At 38.4% G+C, this 20,679-nt stretch overlaps 1 protein-coding gene across 1 annotated transcript in view; it reads right to left on the bottom strand.

Annotated features, from left to right (window-relative positions):
* The window catches only part of CAMKMT (calmodulin-lysine N-methyltransferase), a 392,335-nt gene that overhangs the window by 18,387 nt on the left and 353,269 nt on the right, over nucleotides 1–20,679 (bottom strand). The window contains exons 8-9 of the mRNA XM_082643141.1: nucleotides 8,171–8,245; nucleotides 1,068–1,131 (exon numbers count right to left, since the gene is read on the bottom strand). Coding sequence (XP_082499267.1) covers nucleotides 1,068–1,131; nucleotides 8,171–8,245 — 139 coding nt within the window. The remainder of the gene's footprint in view (nucleotides 1–1,067; nucleotides 1,132–8,170; nucleotides 8,246–20,679) is intronic.

The following is a 20,679-nucleotide window of genomic DNA, read 5'->3' as shown; positions in this document are numbered from 1 at the left end:
TTTAAAGTTTCTGAGGTATATAGAGACAACAAAATAAAAAGCAACAGTGTAAGGCAAAGGATGATTATCAAATTGCTCTGGGAACCTTCAATGTGAAAAAGATATAAAAGAAAGATTGAAAGGTATTAGTCTATAAGTCTCACTGAGGTCAGAAGACTAGAGCAAACCTTCTTTTTTAAAAGAAGAGATAAAACTTTAGAAAATACTTCACACACATACACACTATAGTCCTTTCTCAGATAAATGTGAGTTCCTGTCTTAGCCTACTTCAACATTGTTAACCTATTTTAAATTCCTGTGGCACAGCAAGAGTCTTACATAGTTACAAGATTTTTTTTTTTAATGCGTGCGCTTTAAACTTGTTTTCTTACTTTAAATAGATGTATATTAACTCTCTGTTTAGGCTGCAGGACCTCCTAGCTTAGTATAACAGCCCAAAAAAATAAGAGTGGATAAAAACTCTGTAATTTACTCACAGGCATAAATGGATATATAAATGTAAAACTGTGCACAATATATTACGCCATGCTTGGCTTCATTGTGACCTAATGTTTGTAATATGTAAATAATGGCTTCCTTTTAAAGCAAAGAACAGATTAATATACAGATTCATCTGAAGCCCCTTTATTTAATATAAACAGAAATAAAAAGAAAAATGTCCTTTTGCAATAAATACCCAATGACAAAGGTAACCATTGAAGGGATTTAAAATGACAGAAGTCAACAGAAAACTTTCAATATCATACTTCTACTTTAATATGAAGATATTGTTATCAAAGGAAAAGACTCAAGAAATTCTTTGATAAAAATAATCTCACACTATCTTTGAAGTGGTTTCATTTATTTTACTACCCACTGTGTTCCTTATCAGAAGGCCAAGGGTAAGAAGTTCTCTAGTTATGATTAGGAGAGAATCTGATAGATCAGAAGACCCAATTGAAGTTGGACATAATAAGTATTAAAGTATTACATGACATTAATCCTGCCATTCCATTACTCTCTCCATCTTTGTGCACAGACTAATTATTCTGAAGCCAGTGTTCAGGAGAAAATAGAAACATACTTACCCTGGGCTGGAGTAATCTCTTTATTGCATCAACAAGGCTGGCTCTGTACTGGTCCAGAAACAGGCTGACATTGAGAAGAGAGCAGAATCCAGATTAAACTGGGTTTTCAAGTCTAATGATACTAATGGAGATCAAGACTAATTACACATGTTTACTCAACACTAAAAAAGAGAAATGTTTCCTTCCATTCAAGTATCTCACTGGAATAAAAAAAAAGATACTGTGGTCAGTGTTATCCAACAAAAGTCAAGTCATCAACATGTGATGGGCCACGATTCAACACGACTGGCCATGTGTTAGTGTGAAAGGGACAATTTCTAAGCTGCTGTTTGGGGGAATCATCTGGTGGAGATGAATCTCTCCCAACACTTGTCTGTAGACCTGTGCCCTCTGCCCACCGAGGGTGCTGTGAGGCCACCCTCCGAAAACAAACCACCAGCCCTATTACACACCAACCACAAAACAGCTCTCAGCTGGTGATAGTTTTTAGTGACTAGCAACAGCACTGAGGTTAGAGCCGACAAGTGACCTAGGAGTAAACAAAGACCAGGTTTAGGCAGCGTGTCCCAGAGACCATGGCAACTCTGGATTTTCCCCCTTGATCTCCATGTTGATTTTTTTCCAGTTCATGTGACCTTTCATTTTTCTTTTCTAGTTTGAGAATTTCTCTTGTTGCTCTGTCACCTCTCTGGCTGGATCAGTCTGACCCTGTCTTCACCAGGCCTTATCTTGGAAGTTTAGGACAGAGTTTCCTTATCCAGGACTTGCAGGCTAGAACACTGGGTGGCCTTGTGCATCAGCTAGCCCATGAGGGGCAAAGCCTCCACTCCCATTTCGAATGCTGTAGTTTGGTGTGGGTCTCTCTGATTTGGCCTCCTGCTCCCCAAACAGCATGGCTAATTACCACCTACTCTGGGGCCCTGCGTCGTCCTCCTCCGAGCTAAGGATGAATATCAGCTGTCAGTAGGAGCACTGCTGGTGGAGCCACACTTCAGACAAGGGGAGAGCATAGTTCAGGGTTTCCTAGGCTCTGGCTCTGACCTTTCTGCTACGTGACCTTGGGCAAGTCACTTCAACTGAGGCTTCAGTTTTCCTGTCAATAAGGGCCCACCTCTGTGGCTGCGGTGGGCATCAAATGAATGATATATGTCAGTTGATGAATGTTTGTTGATAACCTGCTGTATACTAGGGGCTGTTTCAGGCCTTGGAGATAAGCTGTGAATAAGTCGAAGTTCCCATTCTCAAGGAGCTTCCAGTCTCTATTCATTTCTGCATCACTAGGTCTGGCCCAGCATACACACAGAGTGGGTGCTCAATGAAGAGTTACTTACTGCCTAACTGGCAGATCAACACAGTCTTTGAAATGGAGGAGCTTACGTAGGGTGGGTTTCAATGCCTCTAAAACAGGATGTACGTACTCCTTCACTGGTCTTGCTAGGGAGGAATCAGCATTTAGGTAGGATGTTTCACCAGACCAGGTTCTCTCCTAAGTCTCTCACTTAAGAGGCGTGGGGAGAGCGGCTTATAAGATGTTTCCAAGAAGTCAGTGCTTGGGTTTCACCATGACATGCTTAGTGGAAGTTTCTTCTATAAAGTTCTGCTCTGAGCAATGGAAAAAGAATCCTCTTAAGGTGAGCTAGAAATGATCTCTAGAATGGGAAACTATCCATCAGGATAATCAGGATAACCTGACTATTACCCATGGGGAAATTTCTTATTGTTCCAGAAAACTATGCACTTAAATCTTAGAGCACAAAATGTGTCTAATTCGAATGCTACAAAAATTTGCCTTTTAGTCATATTAATCAGTGGTTAATAACCAGTAAGGATCGATAAGAAAGGAATCGAATTGTATTTAAGTGTTTTGAAATTTTCTCTTCAGGACTATATACCTTATTGTTTAGTGAGGTAATACTATCTTAAATGTTAATAATTAAGCATTTTATTTTATTTTTTAAAAAGAAGACTACCACTGTGAGAAAATACCTCTGTCAGTTACTTGGGTCTACAGGAAACCTGGCTGGTTGGGATACATAGCACCAAGCACAAAAGACCATTCTCAGTTTATACCTGTGCATCCTAAGAGCTGGTAAGATGGTTAGAGATAAATAATCAACAACTTAAAAGCTGAGAATAAAACATAACCTTATGAGGGGAGGGGGAAATAAATTAGGAGTTTGGGATTAATATATACACACTGCTACATAAAAAAATAGATAAACAATAAGGACCTACTATATAGCATAGGGAACTATACTCAACATCTTATAATAACCTATAATGGAAAAGAATCTGAAAAAGAATATATATATATGTATATATAAATAACTGAATCACTTTGCTGTACCCTCGAAACTAACACAACATTGTAAATTAACTATACTTCAATTTAAAAAGCATAACCTAATATAGTACTATTTCTACTTAATGTTGGCAATGGTGACAAAAATGTCAACCTCACAGCTCACTAGAAAATGCAGCTTAACACAAAGCACACATTCAAAACACAGTTATTTGAAAGCTAGTGCTGTCTACTCCATCACTGCAAGTCAAATTTCCCAAAAGTAATTTTTGTAGTTCTCTAATAGGTCTTTATTCCAAGCAAGCTCACCTTTCTACTTAGCTCTGGTGCAGAATTTATAACGCTTAGTAGGATACATCCTATCAGCAATTTCAACGTGCTTTAGTGGGAGTGATATATAATCTCCTGAAAATTCACCCCTTAAATAAGTCCTAATGGGCTCAGAGAACAGCAGTAGCTTAAGTGGATCTATTAAAAAAGGCTGAGTGGGTCAGTGATTGGGATGAAGATACCATTTCAACTCTCCCTTCAGTTACTGATCAGAATACATCGACAGTCGGTCTAGTTTGGCCATCACACACACACACACACACACACAACACACACACACACACACACTCACACCCCTCTATATAATTCACTTGTGGAATCAACGCTTGCTTTGTTCCACTGATCTGAATCACAGATTACACGACAAAGGAAAGGTGCCAGGCCATTTTCATCACCTCCCTTAGAATCAGTCAGGATTTTCTGCAGAGCACAGAGCAGCTCCAGCTCCAGCTCCTCTCATAGGGAAATTAATTAGTGCAGAGAACAAGGAGACATTTCTGTCAGCATCCACAGAGAGGAAGACCTCTATGTAATTTTCACGGTGAAATATGCTCAGTTAAATTCACTGTTTTAGATTTAACTTTCGGCAGACTGAATGGCCTCTATCAGTCTTTAGCAACTGATTGCTGGGGGAGCCGTATTCTGATCTCGCTTGGTGCCACCCCTTAGGTACAAGATCTTTGACAATCTGTCTGTCTTCTCCGGGACTGAGTTTCCTCAGGTGTGAGGTAAGAGGGCTGACTACATTTGGGTTAAAGATCTTTTCAGGTGGAAAGGTCTGTGAGTTGTGATTTAGAACTATCTATGATCACAGCATCTGGAAGAAAACAAAGAAATCCTAGAGTGTATTTTGAGAAAAAAATTTTTTTCTTCACAAAACCCCAACTTTTTTCATCATTTAAAGTAAACATGATAGAAAATAAAAACAATCCACTGTATATAGTTAGTATAAAAATGCTGGGAGAGCAAGTGAAGTGATGTACCTTCCCCATTTCTTCCCAAAGTCTCAGGCTGGAGGCATGCAGATGTGGTGCTCACCGTCCTGCAGACCTAGCTCCATGTGTCTGGCTAGGGGTGGCATTTCAGACTTGCTTTCCAAGCATTTAGAGAATCCAAATGTGCAGAACCTTTTTTTTTTTTTTTTAATTTACAGAATCATTTTTATTTTTGCAGAGCTACAGTAAACTGGAAAGCCATCAAACAGTGAATGGAAGTGTTCACTGGATAAAGAGCATCTTACTACCAGACTCTCAGAATATTGTGATTGAACAGGAGTCTGGAAAGGCAGGTTTAAAATTAACAAGCACTCGCTATTCTAAACTCAGCAAGGACCGGGCTGGATTGCATTCCAGCAGAAAGGAACTCTTATATTAAATTCAACATTAAACAAGTCAACCAAAGAATTTAATAGGAGGGTTTTTTTCTTCTACACCTGTGGTTAAATATTCTAATATTTTGATATTTGTCAACAGCATCCATTTGCAGGTATGACTGTACCTTGAGTTTTCCATCTGTTTATTTCAAAGTTGACATTTTACAAGTTACTTAGGAACTGTTGAACCATGAAACTATATTTCATTGTCCAAAATGCTGAATGGTGAAATAACGACTAGCTTTCAGTGTGCCTCTTTATTCTATAATCTAGTTGAGCTACTAAATTTAGATGTGAACTAAGAGACTGTCTCTTCTGGGAAATGAGTTATTTCCCCCATTGCCTACAGGTTTATGAATGTTTGAATGTAAATATATGAATATCTGAATGATTTAACAACATAAACATATCGCTGCTCGTTGTAATCATGTGCTTTTACTTGAACCACAATGTGGGTTTGGAATAGGTTTGTGAATAGAGCTTGTTTTCATGTAAATGGGATCAAGCAGTACCACTGGTTAGCTATTCAGGGAAGCAGACAATGCCACCCTTGCTGGAAATGCTTCAGTAAGAATTTAATCCATGTACCTAATATTTGAACTCCAACTCTTGCTTCATACTCCTGTGGCCTAATCCAGATCTCATTGACTGACAAGGACTCAAGGATGGTGTGAGACTTAACGTGATCTATTTATGTGTGGCACCTATTTCTGGCACTGACTATTTCAGGTTTCATCTTGGAGGTAGTGTCTAAAGAGAGCTTTCTTTTCCTCCTCTGTGACATTCTTAAAAAAAAAAAAAATAGCAGCATGGTCTGCCTGCCTGCCTGCCTGCCTGCCCCTAGAAGCAGCATCCGTGCAATAACTCTGACAGAGAAACATCAATCCAACAGGACATAAAGAACACATGGAATCCTGGGCTTCCCTGCTATATGCACAACATGTATATTATGAACATGGTTGTACTTTCTAAGTTTCTGAACAGCTTACCCATCCCTGTGAATATGAAGACAGACCATCACCAAAGCATTTCTTTTGGAAATAATATCAGCATCGCAGTGAGAGTAGCTTAATGTTTCACATTTACAAATGGGAAATTATAAACAGGCTGACATTCTGGCACTGACAACACCGGAGGAAAAGAAAACTTAACAATTCATGCATAGAAAAGCCATTTATAAAATGAAACTTGGTGTATTTAGTTCATTTGAATACAAAAATTCTCAATAGCGACTGGATGTGTATTTATGTATATGGTATGTGTGTGTGTACGTATAACATTGTATTATTATGTATTTGTAACGAAAGGCTTAACTGAATATGCATTATGTATATCAGTTGTACAGGATCCTGTTGTTGGCTAGGGAAAAAAGACTATTTTTCAAACATGTTGTGTGGCTATTTTTAACCTAACTGAGAACATTAATCAGAAAAGAGCTTAAATCTGACTTCCTCTGCTTCCCTGGTACAAATAGGATGACATGGTGTGAGTGTCATAACACAAGGTATGACAAAGCCAGGCTGTTTTGATATTTGTGCAAAGGACAAAATTAACTTTAAATCTCTTGGCCAGACCTGACTTCCCCACATAATCAGAGCCCATCCACGTGCGACCCTCGTCTAAACCTCCAAGAAGATTCTACCCTTCTTCCCTCTTTCCGCTGCTCTCTGATCTGACTTTCATGCTTAATCTGATCTAATCCTGCCAGCATTATCTTCATCTGTGCAATGAAACCTGGAGAATCCTTTCTCATATTTGGTGAGGGACAGCATTTACTAAATTACTTGCTCAAATCATATGGTGAGGTTTTAGCTCCTTAGTTTTGATTAGATGAGGGCTGTAATATTGAGACACAATATCAATGATTAGTCAAAAATCTGCTTCTCTCTTTTTTTGGAAAAAGGTTTTCTGAGATTGGGTGCAGAGAGACTAAAATGGCCATGAAAAACTAGAAAATCTCAACTAAGAATAGAAGAAAATATTTATGTTTCCTTGACAAGTATTTTTCAGAAGAAAACAGAAAGCAAGTCTAATTTCATTGACTTAGGTAGAAACTTAGCCACTGAAAATCTTATTAAAAAATAATTTAAAATAAAGACTTCCTGAAAACTTCATTGCATTCATTCAACTCTCGCATAAGGAAAGTGTTCTCTGGGTTATGGATCTTGTGTTTGGGTTTATCAATATAATAGAACTTCTTTAGAATCTGAACTGTGTTTTCAAATCCATAGCGTCATTTTAAAAATCATGATAAAACTACAAATAAGATCTTACTCTTAACAGGAAAAATACTTGTGAATTGTCAGTGTTTCTCATATTATTATTCAACACACGAAGAAAATACATAAGATTAGTTGAAATCATTATTACGGTTTGATACATATTTATCCTGTAACTTAGGATCAGACTTTCATTAACAATAAGTAGACTGGGCTAAAAGAGAAGACAAAATATCTAATGTAGATTATTTTTAAAAGGCAGGCATCTGACAGAGATTTTACTATTATTATTTACATAACAATAAAATGTAATTTTATAATTCTTGTTTTATATATAATTAAATATCATAATTGAAGGCATTGAAAATATTAGATAGCAAACATACATTTTAAGAAAAGCTATTTCCCTAAAGATATTTCACAGATATGTTTATACGCTGGAGTGTATATGTGTGCAAACACACATACGTATACATATTCCCTTATATCAATAGTCAGATCTCTCCTAAGAAGTAAGCTAATTGAGCTGTTTGTGTTGATAAACTCCTTTTTCTCCAGACTATTCCTCTCCGAGCCATAATTATTTGCAATTTGCCTAAGTCGTCCATTTACTGATACGTCAAGCATGAAACAGAGGCAATTCCAGAAAATGGAAATGCTTCTCAAAATCAATCTTTGGGAAATAATGTGGTAGAAGTTACTGTGTGATAGAAGACTACCTTATAACTGTCACATGGAGATGAATGTTAATTTGTTGAGGTTAAGGCAGCTTTGTGCCTCATTTGTTGACTTTGCTTTGCCGTCAGCAAAGCAGCGCAGCCCAATTACTCCAGCAAAGCTATTTTTTCTAACAGGAGTTTTATGATTTTTATGTACTTACCAGTCAGCACACATAACAATGTCAAAATGTCCTTCCAGTTGAGAGACATCTGTCTCATTATCCCATCGTAAAACGCTTGAGAAGAAAAAGATTTTAAAAATTATACTTAGGTTTTTTTTTTTAACTTTTGATTTTGAGCTATTAACGTTATTTTTTGTGGCACTTGAAATTATTTAAAAGGTATATACAAATTATTTCAAAAGGCATAATAAAAAAAACTAGGGACGTAACTGTCTGTTCCATATTTTATTTAGTCTTCAGATCTAGAAGAGGAAGAATTCTCTATTCAAATTCAATAGTTAAGCTTTTGCTAGTTCTTATAGGTTTGTGTAGACAAACTAGGGAAAAATATCTTATCTTGACCATAGTCATTAGAATGAGTCTAGACTCTTAACATCAATGAAGTAGATACTAAAATCAAAGTATTCCCCATCTACTGGAATACAACCTTATAAAAACAAATGATGTGAAACTTAGTGCCTGGCATGTCGGTTGCATTTCTTAGTAATGTGATGAGTACTTTGGCAAGATGGAAGAAAAGAATACCAACTTTCATTTGGTTGTTGTGAGTTTTCAGGCACATTTTAAAATTCATCTGTCCTGATACTTAGTCTCCAAAAGAGGATCAGGTTTTAAACCTCATATTAATAACAATAATTAATAACATGTATTTGAAAATTCTAGTTATGCTTATGATGCCAACCAGAGATTTTAAGTTACTTTCAATGAATAACTGTGATAATTAGCATTTTACCATATTAAAGTATTTTAATGACTCCTCTCCCCACCACATCAACTGGGATTTGCAGTATTACTTTTCAAAGTAAAATTCTGCTCCTATTATCTATTTTGATTATTATTTAAAACTAAACTGAGTGAGCATAGCCTACTCTGTCCAGCTTTATTTGCTTATCTTGGTGGGTTCTTTATTTCTTCTATATTTTCTCTGGGTGAAAGGTTGTATGTTTGAATATAAAAATAAGTCCCAAAGTTCTTTTCATATACATTAATATATATCCATGCTAGTGACTTTCTTAAGGTAGAAAAGATTAAACACCTCACCACAAAAATACCTATACAGACTGAACATCAGTTGTTTATTCACTCATTCGACTCATCCTTAGTGAGTACCTACTATGTGTCAGGCCCTGTGATGTGCCACAGGCCATGCTTCACAGAGGCAGCCTGGCCTACATAAAGCCATAATTCTGACGCCATGCCCTATGTGTTATGTAAGCATATAGACTCAGAACTCCAGGGAGGGCTTCTAGAACAAGTGGATGACTTCTCTGTTCACAGGTCCAGTGAAACATGGATGAGCTTTATAAATTAACTGTAGCGTTGTTGCACTTTCCCAGGCCCATTGGAGAGCCAAGAAATGGAGGAAACCAGGAAACCCCTAAGAGATTAATGATGCTTTGTCTTTGGATTGATTCCTCAGATACTCCATGCACCTGGGGAGAGTGGGAAACAACCACCACCAACTTTTCTGGAAACGCCAAGGCTTCCAGTGCAGCTGGGACTCAGGCTCAGTGGGAGAGCAGGCCTGTTCAGCCCTCATCAGAGACCTAAGAGTCTTAGAGAGTTTCCACATGAACAAGATGGTTTAAAATATAGATCTATGCTAGACCTTTTCAGATCATAAAAGTAACGTCTCCATTGCACAGATTTTGGGAAGAAAAGAAAAGTATTAAAACTATTCATCATTTTATCATTCATGAACCATTATTTAGAAGAGGTTTCTAATACATGTGTAATGACTAAAGCACGAGAACAGAAAGTGCAGGAAATCCTGTGGTGATATTGGATATTGGATTCCTGAGGTGCTTCAGCCTCTCGGTTCAACAAAGACCAACCAGAAAGATGGGTCTAGACAGCAATGGGTTGTGGGTTAGCACAGCAGATGTAACAAGTCATGATTTTAAAAGAAATGGAAATGCTCATCTTAGCCACATGGACCACAACACATTCCCAAAAGGCATTTTTCCCCAGTTTTTATGAGGCTTACGGCTATGCTGTTCCTGTAACTGTAAGCAGGTGACAAAGACAGAGGGGTGTATGGACAGAGTCTAGCTTTGGCATGACAGACATACCTAAGTTCAAATATTGGTTCCTTCCCTTACTAGCTATGTGAACTTGGGCAATTATTTCACCTCTCTGAGTCTGTTGTCTCATCTGTAAAATGGAGATAGCAACGGCCACCTTCGTGAACAATCTAAGGGCACCATTCACACTGTACTCTGAGTTCTGTTGTTCACATGGCAAACAATGAGAATAGTGCCCCCCAGAGAGGTGGAATCAGGTGGCTTCTATCTTGGAAGGCTAGAGATGACGGTGACTTCAATATTCAAGAAACTAGTCCTTTCACCTCCTCTCCTCTGATGGTCTTGCCCTCCACCCTCCTCAGACACTCACGTGACAGGCATGCACACTAGAGCAGTGCTTCAGCTGTGGGGCAGGACCAGATTTTTTGTTGTTGTTTATAGCCAATCTGTTGCAGACCATTACTTTTGTAAAATACAACAACAAATGAATAGACAAATGAGATTTAAAAAGCAAAGACATTCTGAATACAAGTCCACTTATCACAGGCTTGCATGTCACAGTAGTGTTTCTAAACATTTCCTTCAATTTCTGAACTTACCCCATTGCAGCTCAGTAATGTACAGTTCACAAACTGGTACCAGTCAATGGCCTCTTCATTAAGTAGCCCTGCTCTCAGTCCTCGCCTTTACCAATAACTGCAACCCTGACCCACTCTCTGACAGCCCCTCTATCTTTCACAGCTCACCCCTTATAGAAGGGACTCTCATTCCAAGCATTCTTCCATCCTACTGGCCTACAATCTGCTGATCCTCTCACCACGTCACTGTTCCTCTTCCCTAACATTTTCTTCCCTCCTTGCCCATTGTAGGTCCCATAGACAACCAGCTGAACTATTCCCTCGCATACACCCTTCGCTCCCTCGTCCCTTTTCATGTCCTCATATTTGTTGAATCCAGCTCTCCGCCTGCTCCAAGACTGCCTGTGTGCACCTGAATGTGGCTGGAGAAAGCACACAAGCATCCTGACTGGCTTTGCTTAAAATGCATGACCATGAACCACAAGTGGATTCTTGATGGCCAGCAGTTATTCTTTCATTTCCCTTGTCCATTTACTCTTCTGGTCTCCTAGCTCATTATTTTCTACCACCTTCACTCTTTTCAAAATTCTAACACTTCCTCCCTCAGCCTTACTTTCAAGCCGATGACCTTGCTTCCTACTTCACTGTCAAAACTGCAGTAATCAGATGAGAACTTCCACAAGCTCCCACCACCACACTAACACTCTTAACAGCATCTGTACCTACATACTCTGTTTCCTGCCTATTATCATGGACGAATTAGTCATACTCCTATCTAAAGTCAGTACCTCCTCTTATACACGGGAGCCATCCCCTTTTGTCTGTTCTACGGCACAGTTGTAGCAATTCTTCCTTCTCTAGCCTATATTATCAGTTCTTTCCTCTCTACTGGATTACTTCCATCAGTATTCAAACATTCAAGCAGCTATTTTTCCCTCTTAAAATATCCTCTCTTCGCTCTATCCTCCCTTTTGGTTATTGCTCCATTTCCTTATTCCTCCTCTGCAACAAAACTCTATGAAAAAGTTGTTTAAAATCTGTTTTCAAATTCTCTCCTCCCAATCAGGCTTTTGTCACCACTGTTCCACCAAAAACGCTCTTGTCAAACTTTCCAAAAGTCTCCACATTGCTAAATTCAGCTCAGTTTTTAGTCTTCATCTTATCTGACCTACCAGCCTGCACTTCTCCCATGAGCTCCAGATTCGTATATCCAACATCTTATTTTAATATTTCCACTTGGATGTCTAATAGACATCTCAAACTTAATATCTCTAATATTGAATTCCTCATCATCTTTCCCCAAATTCATATCAATAACTGTTTTTCTCATCTTGTTAATTCTATCTTTCCAGTTGCTCAGGCCAAAAACCTTGATTATATCCTTGACTCCTAATTTTTTTTACACGCCACATTGAATGTGCCAGGAAATGCAGTTAGTTCTACTTTTGAAATATGTCAAAATCCATCTTTTCTCTATCTCCAGTGCTCCCATCCTGGTTTAAAATACCATCATCTCGCATCTGAATTACTGTATAGTCTCCTAATTGGTCTGCCTGCTATAACCCTACAATTTCTGCTCAAGGGAGCAGCCAGAGTGATCCTTCTAAAATGGACATCAGATCGTGAGCCTTCTCTATTTACTACCTTGTAATGGCTCCTCTCTTCACTCAGAGTAAAAGCCAAAGTCTTTACAATGACCTATAAGACCCTGTGCAATCCAGTTACCATTCTGACCTCATCTCCCATTCCTCTCCCCCTTGCTCTCGCAACAGTGATCTCCTTATGATTTCTTGAATACACCAGTCATACACTTCTCCTTAGGGCCTTTAAATTGGCTGCTTTCTCTGTGTGAATGCTCTTCTTCCAGATACCCCTATGGCTTGTTCCCTTACCTCCTTCAAGTTTGCTTGAGTGTCTTACCTTCTCAGAGCTGCCTACCCTGACCATTCTACTTAAAACTACAATCATTCATTTCCACTCCAGTACCCCTGAACCCCCTTAACCTGCTCTTTATTTTTCTATAGCAATTATTACCATTTAAAACGCTATATAAATAAATTATCAATTTTTAAAATTCTCTTTCTCCAGTAGAAGCACAGTAGGGACAGAGATTTCTAAAATCTGTTTTGTACCATGATGTATTTCCACTGCCTAGAACAGTCCCTGTCACATAATAGCTGCTCAATAAATATGTCATTTGAATGAATTGTGTATGGATATACCTAGCAGAGAGCCTGGCACACAGAAGGCACTAAAGAAACAGGTCCCTACATTAAGTTGTTCTCTGAATAGAATGTGTAGCTTAGGTAGATATGAAAGCCAAAGATGTTTAATAAGATGTTAAAAAAATAATAATAATAAAAGAAAGAAAAAGAAAAGATTTCTTTTTTTTAACGTCTTTATTAGAGTATAATTGCTTTACAATGGTGTGTTAGTTTCTGCTGTATAACAAAGTGAATCAGCTATATGTATACATATATCCCCATATCCCCTCCCTCTTGTGTCTCCCTCCCACCCTCCCTTTCCCACCCCTCTAGGTGGTCACAAAGCACCGAGCTGATCTTCCTGTGCTATGCAGCTGCTTCCCACTAGCTATCTATTTTACATTTGGTAGTTTATATATGTCCATGCCACTCTCACTTCTCCTAGCTTACCCTACCCGCTCTCCGTGTCCTCAAGTCCGTTCACTATGTCTGCGTCTTTATTCCTGTCCTGCCCCTAGGTTCTTCATAACCTTTTTTTCTTTTTTAAGATTCCATATATATATGTGTTAGCATACAGTATTTGTTTTTCTCTTTCTGACTTACTTCACTCTGTATGACAGACTCTAGGTCCATCCACCTCACTACAAATAACTCAATTTCGTTTCTTTTTGTGGCTGAGTAATATTCCATTGTATATATGTGCCACATCTTCTTTATCCATTCATCTGTCGATGGACACTTAGGTTGCTTCCATGTCCGGGCTTTTGTAAATAAAGCTGCAATGAACACTGCAGTACATGCATCTTTTTGAATTATGGCTTTCTCAGGATATATGCTCAGTAGTGGGATTGCTGTGTTGTATGGTAGTTCTATATTTAGTTTTTTAAGGAACCTCCATACTCTTCTCCATAGTGGCTGTATCAATTTACATTCCCACCAACAGTGCAAGAGTGTTCCCTTTTCTCCACACCCTGTCCAGCATTTATTGTTTGTAGATTTTTTGATGATGGCTATTCTGACCGGTGTGAGGTGATACCTCATTGTAGTTTTGATTTGCATTTCTCTAACAATTAGTGATGTTGAGCATTCTTTCATGTGTTTGTTGGCAATCTGTACATCTTCTTTGGAGAACTGTCTCTTTAGGTCTTCCACCCATTTTTTGACTGGGTTGTTTGTTTTTTTGATATTGAACTGCATGAGTTGCTTGTATATTTTGGAGATTAATCCTTTGTCAGTTGCTTCATTTGTAAATATTTTCTCCCATTCTGAGGGTTGTCTTTTCATCTTGTTTATGGTTTCCTTTTCTGTGCAAAAGCTTTGAAGTTTCATTAGGTCCCATTTGTTTATTTTTGTTTTTATTTCCATTTCTCTAGGAGGTGGGTCAAAAAGGATCTTGCTGTGATTTATGTCATAGAGTGTTCTGCCTATGTTTCCCTCTAAGAGTTTTATAGTGTTTGGCATTACATTTAGGTCTTTAACCCATTTTGAGTTTATTTTTGTGTATGGTGTTAAGGAGTGTTCTAATTTCATTCTTCTACATGTAGCTGTCCAGTTTTCTGAGCACCACTTATTGAAGAGGCTGTCTTTTCTCCATTGTGTATTCTTGCCTCCTGTATCAAAGATAAGGTGGCCATATGTGCATGGGTTTATCTCTGGGCTTTCTATCCTGTTCCATTGATCTATATTTCTGTTTTTGTGCCAGTACCATGCTGTCTTGATTACTGTAGTTTTGTAGTATAGTCTGAAATCATGGAGCCTGATTCCTCCAGCTCCGGTTTTCTTTCTCAAGATTGCTTTGGCTATTCGGGGTCTTTTGTGTTTCTATATAAATTGTAAAATTTTTGGTTCTAGTTCTGTGAAAAATGCCATTGGTAGTTTGATAGGGATTGCACTGAATGTGTAGATTGCTTTGGGTAGTATAGTCATTTTCACAATGTTAATTCTTCCAGTCCAAGAACACAGTATATCTCTCCATCTGTTGGTATCATCTTTAAGTTCTTTCATCAGTGTCTTATAGTTTTCTGCATACAGGTCTTTTCTCTCCTTAGGTAGGTTTATTCCTAGATATTTTATTCTTTTTGTTGCAGTGGTAAATGGAAGTGTTTCCTTAATTTCTCTTTCAGATTTTTCATCATTAGTGTATAGGAATGCAAGAAATTTCTGTGCATTAATTTTGTATCTTGCAACTTTACCAAATTAATTGATTACCTCTAGTAGTTTTCTGGTAGCATCTTTAGGATTCTCTATGTATAGTATCATGTCATCTGCAAACAGTGACAGTTTTACTTCTTCTTTTCTGATTTGGATTCCTTTTATTTCTTTTTCTTCCCTGATTGCTGTGGCTAAAACTTACAAAACTATGTTGAATAACAGTGGTGAAAGTGAGCAACCTCGTCTTGTTCCTGATCTTAGTGGAAATGGTTTCAGTTTTTCACCATTGAGAATGATATTGGCTGTGGGTTTCTCATATATGGCCTTTATTATGTTGAGGTAAGTTCCCTCTATGCCTACTTTCTGGAGGGTTTTTATCATAAATGGGTGTTGAATTTTGTCAAAAGCTTTTTCTGCATCTATTGAGATGATCATATGGTTTTTCTCCTTCAGTTTGTTAATATGGTTTATCACATTGATTGATTTGTGTATATTGAAGAATCCTTGCATTCCTGGGATAAACCCCACTTGATCATGGTGCATGATCCTTTTAATGTGCTGTTGGAGTCTGTTTGCTAGTATTTTGTTGAGGATTTTTGCATCTATGTTCATCTATGTGATATTGGCCTGTAGTGTTCTTTCTTTGTGACATCTTTGTCTGGTTTTGGTATCAGGGTGATGGTGGCCAAGTAGAATGGGTTTGGGTGTGTTCCTCCCTCTGCTATATTTTGGAAGAGTTTGAGAAGGATAGGTGTTAGCTCTTCTCTAAATGTTTGATAGAATTTGCCTGTGAAGCCATCTGGTCCTGGGCTTTTGTTTGTTGGAAGATTATTAATCACGGTTTCGATTTCAGTGCATGTGATTGGTCTGTTTATATTTTCTATTTCTTCCTGGTTCAGTTTCGGAAGGTTGTGCTTTTCTAAGAATTTGTCCATTTCTTCCAGGTTGTCCATTTTATTGGCATAGAGTTGCTTGTAGTAATCTCTCATGATCCTTTGTATTTCTGCAGTGTCAGTTGTTACTTCTCCATTTCATTTGTAATTCTATTGATTTGAGTCTTCTCCCTTTTTTTCTTGATGAGTCTGGCTAATGGTTTATCAATTTTGTTTATCTTCTCAAAGAACCAGTTTTAGTTTTATTGATCTTTGCTATTTTTTCCTTCACTTCTTTTTCATTTATTTCTGATCTGATCTTTATGCTTTCTTTCCTTCTGCTAAGTTTGGGGTTTTTTGTTCTTCTGTCTCTAACTGCTTTAAGTGTAAGGTTAGGTTGTTTTTTTTTTTTTTTTTTTTTTTTTTTTTGCGGTACGCGGGCCTCTCACCACTGTGGCCTCTCCAGTTGCGGAGCACAGGCTCCGGACACGCAGGCTCAGCGGCCATGGCTCACGGGCCCAGCCGCTCCGCGGCATGTGGGATCTTCCCAGACCGGGGCACGAACCCGTGTCCCCTGCATCAGCAGGCGGACTCTCAACCACTGCGCCACCAGGGAAGCCCCAGGTTAGGTTGTTTATTTGAGATTGTTCTTGTTTCTTGAGGTAGGATCATATTGCTATAAACTTCCCTCTTAGAACTGCTTTTGCTGCATCCCATAGATTTTGGGTCATCATGTTTTCACTGTCATTTGTTTCAGGTATTTTTTTCATATCCTCTTTGATTTCTTCATTGATCTCTTGGTTATTTAATAGTGTATTGTTTAGCCTCCATGTGTTTGTATTTTTTACAGCTTTTTTCCTGTAATTGATATCTAGTCTCACAGCATTGTAGTCAGAAAAGATACTTGATATGATTTCAATTTTCTTAAATTTACCAAGGCTTGATTTGTGACCCAAGATATGATCTATCCTGGAGAATGTTCCATGAGCACTTGAGAAAAATGTGTATTCTGTTGTTTTTGGATGGAATGTCCTATAAATATCAATTAAGTCCACCTTGTTTAATGTATCATTTAAAGCTTGTATTTCCTTATTTATTTTCATTTTGGATGATCTATCCATTGGTGAAAGTGGGTTGTTAAAGTCCTCTACTATTATTGTGTTACTGTAGATTTCCCCTTTTATGACTGTTAGCATTTCCCTTATGTATTGCAGTGCTCCTCTTTTTGGTGCATAAATACTTACAATTGTTATATTTTCTTCTTGGATTGATCCCTTGATCATTATGTAGTGGCCTTCTTTGCCTCTTGTAATAGTCTTTATTTTAAAGTCTATTTTGTCTGATATGAGAATTGCTACTCCAGCTTTCTTTTGGTTTCCATTTGCATGAGATATCTTTTTCCATCCCCTTACTTTCAGTCTGTATGTGTCCCTAGGTCTGAAGTGGGTCTCTTGTAGACAGTATATATATGGGTCTTGTTTTTGTATCCATTCAGCCAGTCTATGTCTTTTGGTTGGAGCATTTAATCCATTTACATTTAAGGTAATTATTGATATGTTCCTATGACCATTTTCTTAAATGTTTTGGGTTTATTATTGTAGGTCTTTTACTTCTCTTGTGTTTCCTGCCTAGAGAAGTCCCTTTAGCATTTGTTGTAAAGCTGGTTTGGGGTGCTGGATTCTCTTAGCTTTTGCTTGACTGTAACGGTTTTAATTTCTCCATTGAATCTGAATGGGATCCTTGCTGGGTAGAGTAATCTTGGTTGTAGGCTTTTCCCTTTCATCACTTTACTTATTTACTTATTTATTTTTTATTAATTTATTTTACTTATTTATTTTTGGCTGCGTTGGGTCTTCGTTGCTGTGCGTGGGCTTTCTCTAGTTGCGGAGATCGGGGGCTACTCTTCTTTGCGGTGTGTGGGCTTCTCATTGCAGTGGTTCCTCTTGTTGTGGAGCACGGGTTCTAGTTGTGTGGGCTTCAGTAGTTGCTAGTCGTGTGGGCTTCTGTAGTTGTGGCATGTGGGCTCAGTAGTTGTGGCTCGTGGGCTCTAGAGCGCAGTAGTTGCGGTGCATGGGCTTAGTTGCTCTGAGCATGTGGGATCTTCCCAGACCACGGCTTTAACCTGTGTCCCCTGCTTTGGGAGGTGGATTCTTAACCACTGTGCCACCAGGGAAGCCCCTCTTTCATTACTTTAAATATGTCCTGACACTCCCTTCTGGCTTGCAGAGTTTCTGCTGAAAGATCAGCTGTTAACCTTATGGGGATTCCCTTGTATGTTATTTGCTGCCTTTCCCTTGCTGGTTTTAATATTTTTTCTTTGTATTTAATTTTTGATAGTTTGATTAATATGTGTCTTCGTGTGTTTCTCCTTGGATTCATCCTGAATGGGACTCTCTGCACTTCCTGGAATTGATTGACTATTTCCTTTCCTGCATTAGGGAAGTTTTCAACTATAATCTCTTCAAATATTTTCTCAGTCCCTTTCTTTTTCTCTTCTTCTTCTGGGACCCCTATAGTTTGAATGTTGGTGTGTTTAATGTCGTCCCAGAGGTCTCTGAGACTGTCCTCAATTCTTTTCATTCTTTTTTCTTTATTCTGCTCTGTGGTAGTTACTTCCACTATTTTATCTTCCAGTTCACTTATTCTTTCTTCTGATTCAGTATGTCTGGAGTGAGACAAACTGAGATGCCTGTGAATCTGAATTTCTAACAAATTTCTGAGTGATGCTGATGCTACTGGTCTGGAGGCCCTACTTTGAGAAGCACTGCTTTAGGTCCTTGCTCTAACAAATACTGGCCCCCATCATACTTATTTCTTCTTCCTCAGCTGTATTGGCATGCCTGCCAACATGCCCAGCTCCTCCTGCAACTCTGCTTCCCTCTAGTCCACATCCTATTTCTCTCTTTCCCTTTGCCATCAACATCTTGCAGGAATAGCCTACTCTCGTTGTTTCACCTGTCCTGGCAATATGACCTTTCTCACAACAGTCACTAGAACTGCTCTGCAATTTGTTTGACCTCCAGCAATGTGCAGCAGCTGACACTGCTGATCACCCAATCCTGGACCTGCTTCCACTAAGAAGCAGTATTATACCACGCCACCCTGAACCAGCCTTCCTCTCTCCAGTCCTTTCTCAGTATCCCTTCCAGGCCCCTATTACTCTGCTCCTGAAACATAGTCATTTCCCAAAATGTTGTCCTTGGCCATCTTCTCTTCTGACTCTCTAGTTTCCATAGTTCTACTCTTATCTCTTGATTTTGATCTCCAAATCTTCTAGCACAACACTTTCCTGAGACTTGAACCTTTATTCTTCACTGCTTGCTAGTTATTGTCACAAAGCAAATACAGGTTTATGTTCTACACCACTTCAAATGCAGCATGCCTCAAACTGATGTCTCTTACTACTCTCCTGTATTCTTTATTTCCCACACATGGTCACTTCTCCAGAATGGGTCCCCTCTTTGTTCACCATTTTCCATTCTCATTCAGGCCTGGACTAACTCTTTCCCTTTCTCTGGAATCACTGAGAAGCCTTTAAAACAAACAAACAAAACCCTTTTTATTGTAAAATAAGACACTGAAGGAGAAAACCAGGTGAAATAAATATATGCCTTAACTAAGTATTATTTGGCAAATACCCTTGTTACCACCAGTCAGATCAAGAAATAGAACCTCACCTGACACCTTAGAAGTCCCTTTACATGATCTGTCCCATTCACCTCTCCCTCTGCCCCAATGCAATGACTTCCTAAATGGTCTGTGGCCTCTAGCCTCTCCCCATTCATCACACTAGATAACTAAATTTGCCTAGACACATCTTTCCTATTTCTATGCCTTTGATTGTGTCCTCCCTGCTTTTCATACCTAGAATGCCCTCTTCAGCTGCTTTTCTTCCCTTGCCTTTCATTTGCTAAACCAAAGCCCAACAGCCACCTCCTTCATAAAGCTTTCTCAGATCCACCCACCTTGAATTGGCTGCTTGTCTCTTTCTACACATCATGAATCACCCAATGAGAGCAGACTCTTCTTACATCTTGCTGGCGGGGCAAGTGTCTATCTCTCATCTGCCTGCATATCTTGAGTTTCCTAAGGCAGAAACCTCAAGTTACTCATCTTTGTAACCCCTAAAGGGCCCATCACAGTGCCTTACATGTATCAGATGCTAAATTACATTTTATTACATTGAAATGAATAACACAAGTTGGACTAGTCATAATCATAGAATCAGAGATATTTGAAATGGAAAATATAATTAGTAAAAAAATTAATCAGCGTCTTTCATTCCAAGATCTCAAAACTGTTTACCAGTCTTCCTTAACCAGTGTAAAATACACTGGTCACCAACATAGGCGGTCCAAATGTTAGGCAAATCTGTCTTCCTTTTGGACTCTGAAATAAGTTTATTTCGGCTAAGTTACAAACAAAAACATAAAGCCAGAGGATGGGATCAGCTTTAAAGTCAGTTCAGAATCACAGAAATGACCCCCTGGAGCAGAAGTTCTCAAACTTTAGTATTAGAATAATTTGTAGAGCTTGTAGCTGAAACAAGAAAAACAATTTGATCATCTCCATACATGATGAAAAGACATCTGCTAAAGCTCCATATTTATTTATGGTAAACTCTTTTAAAAACAGGAATAAAAAAAAAGTCCTTAACAA

Source organism: Mesoplodon mirus, assembly GCF_964341445.2.
Source record: "Mesoplodon mirus genome assembly, chromosome: 14".
NCBI classification, from domain to species: Eukaryota; Metazoa; Chordata; class Mammalia; order Artiodactyla; family Ziphiidae; genus Mesoplodon; species Mesoplodon mirus.
The sequence above is the reverse complement of the archived record's forward strand: the minus strand, read 5'-3'. Positions and strand labels throughout refer to the sequence as shown.